Below are 11,440 nucleotides of genomic sequence, written 5' to 3' on the forward strand. Positions count from 1 at the left end.
ACTTGATGGTTTAACAATTGGTAAAACTACTGTAGACTGACCATTCGTCAAACAAGTAATTCTACGTACAGGTCTTGGAAACCCTGGCCAAGCTGACGTCTCAACTGTTGAAACAAAGCCAGCGCAGAAGCCCGTAGTCACGGTTTCCCCGAGACAACGAAGCCTGGCGGCGCCAAAGAAACAATGCCGACGTGAGCCCGCTGCCGCCGTAGCCCAATAACGCTGGAAGAAACGCCTATAGGCTCAGACCAAAGGAGCTCGGTGAGCACGCCGCAAGCCTGCACAACGTGGAGATGCTTCGATCAATCCATGACGAAAAAGCAAGCCGCTCCGCCACCCCGGAACCGGTACGCCAAAGGTTTTTGTTGTTCAAGTACCACCGAGACCGCTCTGGACCCTTTGGCCCCTCGACACGGCAGGGTCGTGGGTTGGTGTCTTGGCGGGATACATTCGTCGGCCACGGCATTGGGTCGTGCGCAACGTAGCCGCCGTTGCTGTGCTTCATCCGCCTATGTTTTGCTTGTCCGACTCTTCTCTTGTCGTCCCCTGTTCATCCGCGTCACAGCCTCTCGCTTAGCCGATCAAAGCTGCGCCGCCCGACTCTACGGCCTCGATCTCGCTGATATCGATTGGCAGGCGACGGTAGCGGGCAGGCAGGTCGGAGACGTCGAAGTAGACACCCTTGGGGGGCTCGACGGGGCCGAGCTGAGCGCCGGAGGAGCCACCAATTCCGGCTTCGGCATTGCGGATCGTCTTCTGAAGAGGACCGTGCTGCTGGGCGTGGTCGCGGTAGCTGCTGAAGGAGGTGTGACGCGAAGCGGCAGAGCTGTTGCCGTACGCGGAAAAAGACTCAGGAAGCGAGCCCGATGGCGAGGCCGGGTGAGGCTTGGGGGTGTGGTCAATGGACGCTGCGAGATAGGTCAGCACTCCAGCCTGTCGCCAGAACGGCATCGGGGTTGGGGGAGTGCTCACAGGGAATGGTACGGGGACCGAGGAACTTGATCAATGGCGTGCGCTCGGCGTGAGCAGCAGCCTGTCGGAGGGCCCGAGTCGTGAACATGTCTGCGATGAGCGGGGGGGTTTGCGGGTGGTGAGGTCGGAGTTAACGCGGAAGCTGGCCGAGCAGAGGAGTTTGAGATGTGTGTTTCGTGGGTCGGCGACAGATGGGCACGGGCGAGCTTTGGACTGCACTGGCGATGGCGACGACAACGACGAGCAAGTTTAAGGGTGAGAGGATTGAGGTGGTTGGAAGAAAGAGGGAGGAAGAAGACGCGGAAGGGGTGGGAGGCAGGAGGAGAAGTAGGTAGTCTGGACGGAAGCACGTAATGCGGCGTGTGGTGGGTGGATGGGATGGATGGTGGTCCGATGCGGAGACGGGCACGCTTGTAGCACGTGTGTGGGAGCGGGCGGAGGTAAGCGTGAGGCGGTGGTGGTATAATGGCAATTAATTCCGTGGGCGTGTTTGCGTCTTTCCTGCCTGAGGCGTCAGTTTCCCCGGAGTCCGGTCGGTTGGTGGTGGTGATTGATGGTGGTGGTGGTGGTCAAAAGCGCGTGTGCATGTGCTGAGGAGCAGCGCAAGCATATGGAACATGTGGCGCTAGTAGTGTGGTAGTGCTGCAGCCCGTATCTGGGGTCGTGCACCGAGACGAGTTGGCATGTCTAATAGCTATTACTACAGCACGGTATCGACGGCGGCAGCGGCCAGCGACGGAATTTGCAGGAGGGCAAACGTCTTTTTTTGAATTTTTCAGCGGGTCCCCTTCCTTCACTGGCGCCGGTTGGGGAACATTCGGGGTTCGTTCAGCCAATGGCACGTCGGCCGGGCGCGGGGGCCGCTGGGTCCGGCGCTGCGCGATGATGCAGGCAGGCGGCCAGGGCACGACTGGACGGCACCGGTTGGAAGGAGCGAGCACCCGCCTGCCGCACCCGCACCCGAGCCGGAGGTTTCTTTAGCTTTGGCTTTGGCTACACTGGTCAATTGATGCCCAGCAACGCACGTCACAGCTGCCGTTGCGCGACGAGACATGACGACACGGCACGACACGACACGACGCGCGGGACGAGGGAGGGCGCTGTCGCCAGAACCTGTCTCCCCGCACCGCCAGTCTGCTGGCGTCTGTCGAGGCGCGCGCACGGGCCAGTAGTTACTCGACGCCTCGTCCAGGAAAGATGCCGCGTTCGGCGGGGAGACGCGCTTCACTCAGGACGAGGAACAGAGCGTTCCTCAGGACCTGCACAGGCCGAGCCTGGGCCTGGTCCAGCTCTGCACGGGGCAGTGGACGCACACCCAACCGACGACAAAGACACTTCGGTCCCGTCCCTGGCGCTTCTTCATCCCATCCGCGCCTCCCACCATGCAATGCAGGTGGTGCAGATCTGTCCCCTGCGGGGCTGGGCCGCCTGCAGGAGATGGGCAAACGGACCATGATCGCATCGCGTCCAGCTGCACCAAGAACGTGCCGTGCGTGCCCTGCTGTGGGGTTGCATGCCCCCGGGCCATGCCCTGGCGAGAGGCCCGCCGCCAGGGCGACCCCAGCTCAAGTTTTAGGGTTCCGAACCTCGGAGCCTCAGCAGCCCGCCACCGCCACCACCACCACCAACCGAACCCCAGCGGCGCGGCGCCTCTTGTCGCCCGCCTCCGCGGGGTCCGTCCCGCGCTCCCGCTCCTCCACCAGACCAGACCAGCTCAGCCTCCAATGCACTAAGGTGCTACGCATTCGCAGTATGCAAAACAGCCTGTCACGTTTCGTGAACCGCGCTCTGCGGCTGTCTACCACCATCACGCCACGTCGTCGGATTGCACTTGACCGTATGTATGCACATGAGCACAAAGGACAGCATGGATTGAGAAGCGCATTCGCTACCTCGCGCACCTCCGCGACGCTCCCGGCGGTCCATGAGGCCACTTTGTCTTGGATGCGCGGGCGAAATCGGAACCCGGGGTTGGTGCTTGCCTCCCTTGAACGGTGAAACGCACCGGCTCCCGCGCGGCGTAACACGACGTCCGTCCATCCGTCCCCCCATCTTGCACATGCAAACATGCTTGTCTCTATGCCCAGATGGCACAACCTCGACCGAGTCTCATCAGCGTCGCAGCGGGCAAGGTTTGCTTGGTGGCCTGACCGTCCGACTACTTCGTGCATCCCGACTCGGACTCGGGATCGCAGCACAAGCGACACGACATTCGCATTCTCTTCTTCAGACCGCGAGACTGTTAATATTCCGCCTCCGTTTTGTGGCAAACTTAGTGCCATGTGCTTGTCACCAGGCCTTTGACGAGCCTCCTACTCACGCCGAGACCTCCCGAACCAGCGCAGCAACCGGAGGTCGGCGATAGCCCGCTCCCACAGAATATATGGACTAGCTGAGTGTCCGACCCATGTTGCGCATATGAACGGAGAGAGGCGTTCGTTTGTGATGCATTGTAATGGATGAATGAGACGTAACGCGCTGGCGGCGCAGGCCTTCCACCTGCTGTATTGGGCGAGAAATACTGATGCCGAGCCGGCTTGAATCCTTGACGTTAAGGCGGTAACCTGATGTTGATGACCTTAGATGCGTGTCTGGTGGGCGTCGCAATGTTCCATATGGGAGGATAAACCAAGGCCGTACATTGTTACTCTCCAGCACCATGCAGTTCCTCTCCCTTGCCATGACTCTCCCCCCTCGGTAATTACTGCGTTCGGGGCCCACGGCAGCTTCAAGAGACAGGCCAAAGTTGGCAGAATGCATCATTGTTTCCTCTATTGGGAACAAAGGGTACCTCATATTAACTTGTTGAGCCTCAATGACAGATTTAAGAGGCCATGCCGCACTCCAAAAGTGGGACTTCACTTCGCCGTGCTATGAAAGAACCTTATTTAGGCATGGAGACCTAGATCCCAAGGGTCGTCGTACCACAAAGCATAGATTCTAAGCACGTTTTCTCTTGCAATCTCATTGCACCAAGGCCTGCCTTCCCAGGCCACTCGCAGAGTTGTGTTACAAACGCAGTCATCGCTTATCGTGACATGCTACACTCAATTGCATGACATTTGTATGCCTTCGGAGCCGCCAAAAATATCTACTTGTTGAGTTGCTGAATCGACAACCAGATCGGGTTTAAGTGACCAAGTCTCCGCTCAAGCACTCTGGAAAGCATAGTGGTATTGTGCAATCGTGGGGTCCACAGTAAGCGCAACTAATACACACAGCTCTATCCTGCCGCTCGACCGGCCCTAGCCGGCCCTGCATACGATCATATCTACTTGCCAGGTAGGTAGTCAGTCAATACCTCGGTCATAATCAAGCTGTGTTTCTTCCCTCTGGCTTTAGTCACGTGCAGCCCGTGAACGACGGCTCAAGACATTGGAGTCTTCTCATTGCAGTTCCTGCATGCATGGGCACACGCAACGACACTTACGCTCTCAACTCGCCAAGATGAGCTTCAACACGAGTAGTTTGGGGCCGCAGGCCGAAGGAACACAGGACGGTTCGCCTCCTCATCCTCGCGAAATCGTTCTCGGCTGCCGCAAATCGGAACTGGCACTCATTCAAGCCCGGACCATCGCATCCAAGCTCAGCAAAACGCATGACCCTTCTTCTTCTTCTTCTTCTTCTTCTTCCTCCCCAACGACATTCAGCGTCGCCACCAGCAGCGTCGCCGGCGACGCCGACAAGCACACGCCCTTCGCGCTCCTGTCCAAGCAGACGGGCGGCTCGGACGTCGGCAAGAGCCTATGGACCAACGGCCTGGAGGCCGACATGCTGGCGGGCAAGTTCCACCTCCTCGTACACTGCCTCAAGGACATGCCGACGACCCTGCCGCCGCACTGCTTCCTAGCGGCGATCCCCAAGCGCGAGGACCCGCGCGATGCCGTCGTCATGAGGTCCGGCTCCGCGTTCACGTCCATCGATCAGCTACCGCCCGGCTCTGTAGTCGGGTCGAGCTCGTCCCGCAGGCGGGCCCTAATTCGGCGAAACTGGCCTCATCTCGAAGTGGCAGAATGTCGAGGCAATCTGTAAGTTTTATTCCATTTTATTTTATTTATTTCTTGGCAAGCTTCAAAGTCTTTTTTTCTTTATGAGCGCTCTCTTCTTCCAGTGCATCATCATCCATCAGGACAACATAGTCGGGCTGAAACAGAATGGCCCGTAAAAACTTAGAGATACTCGGCTTGCCAAGCTCGACGCCCCGTCTTCGCCCTTTTCGTGCATCCTCCTGGCCACCGCTGGACTGCTGCGCCTGGGGCTCGGCCACCGCATCACGCAGCGTCTTGACCCCAGCGTGTTCCCATACGCGGTTGGGCAGGGCGCGCTCGGCATCGAGATGCCCGCAGAGCGTCAAGAAGTGCTGCTGCTGGATCTCGTCCGTCACGCCGACCACAAGCCCTCCAGATGGCTCGGCATGGCGGAGAGGGCGATGCTCCGGAGCCTGCAAGGGGGCTGCTCGTCTCCGATCGGTGTTTGGTCTTCTCTTGAGCCTTTCGAGGAGGAGAGTGGGCCGGGGAGCACACGACAACAGGCCTGCGAGGGTGGTGGCATTCTTCGCTTGCGAGCCACAGTTCTTCATGTTGATGGAGCGTCGGAAATTTATGCCGAAAACTCAGGCAGCGTCCTGTGCGATGGCGACGCAGAGCAACTGGGTATCTCGGTCGCAAAACTGCTTCTCGATAAGGGAGCCCGAGCTCTGTTGGCAAAGCATGAATGATGTGGTATAGTTGGTAACGAAGGGCCCCCCTCGAAATTTTGTGCCATTCATGCTTGGGCCGTAGTCAAAGGGTTCTTCTAGGGCATCATAACTCGATACATCATAAGCAGACTTCCTGCCTATCTCTGATGGTATTGACCCAAGTCGTGATGTGCAGCATTTTGCTAATACCAGTGTGCCTTCTGTGTAACAAAAGGCTACCTGGCGGCAAACACACAATTTCACTACATCAGGCCTGAGTGTGGGGGCGGAGTCGACCATAGGACACAAGTTGAAGCCTCACATTATTAACTTTAGATGGGGTATTTGTAGCTCAACGAGAAGCGGGGTGTCCTGCCCGAGTTCCTGATAACCTGATATCCTCCCGGCCCATGCTGCCAAGGTCTGTCGCCCGCGCTCACGTTACACCTCAGTCTTCTTCTCCGCACCAGTAACGACGACGTCCTGGACCGTCTCGTCACTGAACTTGAGATCCTCCTCGATCGAGACGTGATCCTTAATCTTGAACCAGATGACAGGGCCAGCAAAGATGAGGGACGCAGCCAGGCAGCCCCAGGTAGCGCCAAAGATGGTGTCGTAAGGCTTCTTGAGGCCGTCCAGGCGCCAGAAGATGGCGGCGCCAGCGCTCTGAATGCCCTTGTAGAAGCCGGCGAGGTTGGCCGCCTTGCGACCAGAGTTGGAGAGAGCACCCATGTACCTAGAAATGATTTGTCAGAAAGTTTGCACGAGATGAGAATATGTCGAGCCCGCTTCAAGGAGCTTCATTTCCTGGCGACTCAAGCGCTCGTAGGAATACGTACCAGTAAATGTTGGTCTGCCAAATGGCGTCGAAAAAGCCGTAGAAGAAGTACAGGAACATGGGCCCAATGTAAAGGCGGCCGCCGTCGTCCCAGTCCACAAGGCCAGTGTAGTTGGGGTCAGAAGCCTCCTCGCGGGTGACTTGCATCTTCTGCCAGTACCAGCCGAGACCCCAGATGAGCATGGTCAGGGCGAAGAGAACGACGAAGGAGATCTTGGCACGAAGACTGCGGCGGACGGTGTGGATGTCGAGGCAGTAGCCGTTGATGACGGCACCGAAGATCTGGGCGAGCCAATAAAGCAGGTTGTTGAGGGTGCGGGTGCGGGTGTTGAAGTGCGCCGCGTTCATGTCGTTGTTCTGGTAGGTGTAGAAGATGTTGGAGGAGAAGAACATGGGGAACAGCAGCAGGATCCAGGGCTCCTGGAAGAGGGTGTCCCAGAGACCGCGGATCTCGCTGGACCACGACGGGTTCTTCATGAGAATAACCTTGGTGTTGTCCTCGCGGATGACCTTCTTAGCGTCAACAAGGCAGAGGGACAGACCAGCACCGATAACCATGAGAATGATGAAGGCAATGTACGTGCCGTCGGTGACGGCTCCCGTCTTCTTGTTGACATTCTGGGCGAGCGGAATGAGGGAGCCAATGACGGCGCCCAGGTTGAAGATGATCCAGAACCACGAAATGTAGCGACCCTTGCTGTTCTCGGGCGGGTACGACATCATGATGGCGCCCTGGGCGGTCCAGAGCAGGCCGGCGCAGACACCGAGGAAGGCGCCGGCGAAGATGACGAAGCCGACGTTCTCGGTGTGCGAGTAGCTCAGGAAGGACGCGGCGTAGATGCAGTAGCCCAGGCCACCGATGGCAAGGGTCGGGCGGAGACCGAGACGGTTGGCAAAGGTCCCGGCGAAGAAGCCGACGACGGCAAAGGTGCTGTAGAGAGCAACACCGGCGTGGTCTTGGGCGGTGGGGTCGACCTGGCCGCCGCCGCCGAGGCCGGTGAGGGAGTTGTACATGCCGGGGCAGAGGAAGCAGACGATGGAGATCATGAGCAGCTGGATCTTGGGCGAGGCGTACCAGAGATCGCTGCCGAAGACGCGAAAGGACTTGTAGATCCAGCCGGCGGGGCGGTCGACGTACTCGACCTCATGATGTTGTTCTTGTTGTTGTTGTTGCTGCTGGTGGGCTGGCTCGTCGACGGCGACGTCCTGGGCGGCCGCCTTGGATTCGTCGGCGGACATGATGGTGTGGATGCGAGCGGAGGAGGAGACCTTTGTTGAGGAGTTGAGCGAGATGATCCAACCGATCCTGGAGTGGGTTGGCGCGGGACCGCGAACGGTTGTCGTTGCAACTCACTCGAGACTTGCCTGGGAAGCACGGAGCGGCAAGGGAAAGAGGAACAGGAAACGGAGCTTGATGGCGGGCGCGACGTGTATTTGAATTGTCCCCGACGACGATCTCCAAATTGTTCTGGGGCCGCGGGGGGGTGTGTGAGTGGCAGCAGACGGGCCAGTGGGGACGTGGATTCGGGATGCAGCCCAGCAGTGGTGGTGTGGAGGGAGGGGGAGGTAGGTGATGTGGGCAACACAGGGACAGAGAGAGAGAGGGAGGGTAGTATCCGTGGTGTCACTGTCACCAAGTTGCTCGGTTCGCGAACACTGGGCTGCGGAAGGGGGATGGATACGTTGGTAGTGGGGCCGGACCGGACCCCATCCCTTCATTCCCCAGCCCAGTCCAGCCCAGCCAGACCCAGCCAGACCCAGCCGGGCCCAAGAGGTTGGATCCATGGATTGGATTGGATCCATATTCGATGGATGGAGGGACGGATGGATGGACGGAGGAGGGGGGACGCCGTGATTCTTGGCCGGCCTGCCCTGCCCTGCCCTGCCTGCCACAGATCGGATGAAGCAACGACTGAAAGCCCTCTCGCTCTCTCTCTCTCATCAGCAGCAGCCACCACGGCCGGCCCGCGTGGCCGATGGGCGGTGGCGGCGCATGGACGGGGAGGGCTTGTCGTCGCAACATGCACTCACGGAAACAGTGGCTTGCAGCGCCCAGCCTCAGCCCTCCACCCCCGGCGCTGGCTCATGTGTTTTGTTTGACAGGCGCCTCACGCTACGTGACAGTTGGAAAAGCTTGGCTCAAGAGATGACCAGAATGCCGAGACCTTGGACGAGGGAGGGCGGCCAACCGAGCAGGGGACGAGGCGGGGGGCTCGGGTTACATGTGGCACTTGTCGTCGTCGTCGTCGTCGTCGTCGTCGTCGTCCATGGTTTTGGTGTTTGGTGCGTCGCCCAAGGCCGGTGGAAACGTGTTCTCCGTAACTACTCGCGGGCACACGCAGGTAGGGATGTACAGTGATACTACAAGGCATCGTGCGCAGTCGTACGAGCACTGAATGCCGCAAAAGAGGAGAGCGTTGTTTGCGTGAGACGGCGCAACGGCTGGGCGCGCTCGCAGAGTCATCTTCTCGTGTTCCGGATTCCAAACCACAGACAGCGACCGACCCGACTCACCCACACGAGGGACCTCGACGACGTGGCTGGCTGGCTGGCCGGCAAGCACAGCAGACAGACAGGCAGTGGCCGTCTCGGCAGATGGGGGCCAACAGCGTCTCGGCCGTTGCTCGATGCAGGTCAGCGAGCCCTTGCTGCTGCAGTGCTGCTGCTGCTGTTGCTGCTGCTGCTGCGCGAGAGCCGCTGTTGGCACACGGACTGCGTGCGCGTAAGTGAGTGAGTGAGTGAGGGAGAGCAACCAAAAAAAGACGGGACAGACGAGGAGGGGTCTGACCACTGACGACTAGACCACTGCACCTTGTTGCTCGTGTTACTTGCATGGATAGTACGGTAGCTGTGCAACTTGCGCTGGCGAACCGCCGTGGGGCCACCCCGTCGCCCGCCCCAATCCGGCAATTCGAGGGCGGGCCCTGGCGCGGCGGCGCCCCGAGCTTCTCAGGGCTGTTCCGTCGGAGTCCCACTCCCGCGTGCGCGCCTTCAGGGGATCACTCCTCCGGTGCTTCACGGCACGCGTTGTAGTATGTAGCCCCGTACTGCCGCCATGCCTGCCCCGTGGTCGCAGTCGGTGACTGGGTTCTGTGTTTGCACTTGCACAAACAAAATGTTTTACGAGATGCAGTCTTTAGGTACTTTTACCTCGGCTGAGCGTGCGGACCGCGAGCCCGCTTCGGAGGGTCCCCCGTTGTTAGTCACCTAGATAAGGTACTAAGGTACTAATGGTAGTGACTTCGGTAGGCTGGCATCCACCACGGTACCTAACAAGCACTTTTGGCGGCCCCAGTCCCCGCAGCCAGCCCAGCGCAGTCCAGCGCTGGGGCGTTTCCCCAGCGAGCACCTAACTAGCGGACCATCCATCAGCATGGAGGAGGGACCTTTCAACCCATCCCGTCCAATCCCCCACATGCCCAGGCGGAAAGCAGCGGCCCCATTCGGGCCCTGCGCACGGGGCACATCGACGGCCAAGACTCAAGAGTACTAATGGAAAAAATGTTGCACAGCGCACTGAGGCCGGCGGAAGAGACTCATAGGACAGACAGCGCCTTGCTCGTGTTGGACACACCGGGAGCTGCTCGAGTACGATACGTATCGCAGCGTGCCTCTCCTTCAGTCCACAAGGGCGTACAAACGTTGGTTAGAACTTAGTGCTTAGTGCAGCATCCTAAAGAAGTACCGTGCACTTTATCTCTGCGCATCTCTGCGGCAGGCAGCCAGGCCGGATGGGCGTACCCAAAGGACCGAATTCCTTCGCGCCCTGATTGGGCCCCGGTCTTGAACGGGCAGCGGCTCTTGCTGCGCCAGGGCCAACAGCTGGTCGCTGCAGGTGAGCCAGCATGGCTACGTAGCTACTACCACCCACACCCATCCACCTACCACCAACACGACACATGCGCCCTTGCCCCCAGTGACGGTGTCGCGCGTGGAGGTGGCTGTAGTGAGCTCGGCGCCCGCGACTTGCCTGGCGACAGCGTGGAATAAACGTGGGCAATCCGCTCCACGAACACCGAGACGGGCACAGCGAGTGCTGCCAGCCATGGCATGCTTATTTTATCCCAAGGTGATGATGATGATGATGCATGCCGCGGTTGGGACGTGGCCGAGACATGAGCACCTAGCGCAGTCGAGCTGGGCATCCATCTGCGGCCGTATAAGAATGGGAACATGAAGTCAACGTAACTAGCCTGCCAAGCCTGCGCGGGCTGCCCACCTCTCGTCAGCGCGCTGCACCGTCAAACCCTCCGGTGGCCCTCGGTCGGCATCGTGTTTGTCTTCAAGCTTTGCTACTTACTGCCTAGTAGGTAGCCGCCGTGTGCTGCCAGGCCCTTCAGCACAGTCACGGGGGCAGCTGTACTGTTAGCACATCACCTCGGCTCCTGCCAAACTTGTTGCGCCTGTTGCCCTGCCCTGCCCTGCCCTGCCCTGCCCACAAGGACCCCTGTTTTCTCGATTTCGCTCCCGCAGCCTCCAGTCCAGCCCCCCGCCACGCTTATTCTCTCTCTCTGTCACTCCTCCTCCCAACTCTCGGCGCTTTGTCTGTCGAAATCCAATCGCCACCATCAGCTCGAATCAAAATCAGCCGACATCACACCCAAACGTCTCTCCGTCCACGGGCAGGTATCGATCACGAGGGGGGGGCGACCGACGGCCCAGATTTCCCCTTCTGAGCCGGGGACTGTCCCTGGTTGGACGCCTCTCGACGGCCCCACCCACCGCAGCCTGCAAGTCTGCAAGCCACAAAGACAGGACAGGCCCAACCAGCCCCATGTAACGTAACGTCGAAATGTCCGCTCCCTCCCTGGATAGCATCTTCAAACAAACAACTGATGGCTTCACGGCGGCCCCTGTACATACAGTCAGTAGTCAGTCGCTTCAGTTTAGTTACCTCAGAGGTCCCCGGGCGGGCAGCCACGAACCAACTTTGATTACGGCTAGCTTGCTTC

At 59.4% G+C, this 11,440-nt stretch overlaps 3 protein-coding genes across 3 annotated transcripts; 1 reads left to right on the top strand and 2 right to left on the bottom strand.

The window, feature by feature from the left end:
* Positions 1-573: 573 nt before the first annotated feature.
* On the bottom strand, positions 574-1,060 carry JDV02_005927 (uncharacterized protein; the record flags this gene model as incomplete). Its single annotated transcript, XM_047987265.1, has 2 exons — positions 574-908; positions 973-1,060. The coding sequence occupies 2 exons, from the start codon at positions 1,058-1,060 to the stop codon at positions 574-576; spliced, it is 423 nt and encodes a 140-aa protein (XP_047843249.1).
* Positions 1,061-3,844: 2,784 nt separating this feature from the next.
* Positions 3,845-5,818, top strand: JDV02_005928 (Hydroxymethylbilane synthase). The gene is made up of 3 exons (XM_047987266.1): positions 3,845-4,036; positions 4,095-5,000; positions 5,146-5,818. The coding sequence occupies exons 2-3, from the start codon at positions 4,375-4,377 to the stop codon at positions 5,687-5,689; spliced, it is 1,170 nt and encodes a 389-aa protein (XP_047843250.1). The 5' UTR covers positions 3,845-4,036; positions 4,095-4,374; the 3' UTR covers positions 5,690-5,818.
* Positions 5,819-5,886: 68 nt separating this feature from the next.
* On the bottom strand, positions 5,887-8,107 carry JDV02_005929 (uncharacterized protein). The gene is made up of 2 exons (XM_047987267.1): positions 6,490-8,107; positions 5,887-6,386 (listed from the first exon to the last, which is right to left on the bottom strand). Exons 1-2 carry the CDS (start codon positions 7,725-7,727, stop codon positions 6,092-6,094), a joined length of 1,533 nt encoding a protein of 510 aa, XP_047843251.1. The 5' UTR covers positions 7,728-8,107; the 3' UTR covers positions 5,887-6,091.
* Positions 8,108-11,440: the final 3,333 nt, after the last annotated feature.

Source organism: Purpureocillium takamizusanense, chromosome 5 (assembly GCF_022605165.1).
Source record: "Purpureocillium takamizusanense chromosome 5, complete sequence".
Taxonomy (NCBI): domain Eukaryota; kingdom Fungi; phylum Ascomycota; class Sordariomycetes; order Hypocreales; family Ophiocordycipitaceae; genus Purpureocillium; species Purpureocillium takamizusanense.

Bases quoted from the DNA above. Each gene is read 5' to 3' on its own strand.
- JDV02_005928 (XM_047987266.1), top strand. From the start codon at position 4,375: ATGCATGGGCACACGCAACGACACTTACGCTCTCAACTCGCCAAGATG. The intron at 5,001-5,145 runs GTAAGTTTTATT...GTAAAAACTTAG, and splicing joins GCAGAATGTCGAGGCAATCT to AGATACTCGGCTTGCCAAGC.
- JDV02_005929 (XM_047987267.1), bottom strand. From the start codon at position 7,727: ATGTCCGCCGACGAATCCAAGGCGGCCGCCCAGGACGTCGCCGTCGAC. The intron at 6,387-6,489 runs GTACGTATTCCT...AATCATTTCTAG, and splicing joins TGGCAGACCAACATTTACTG to GTACATGGGTGCTCTCTCCA.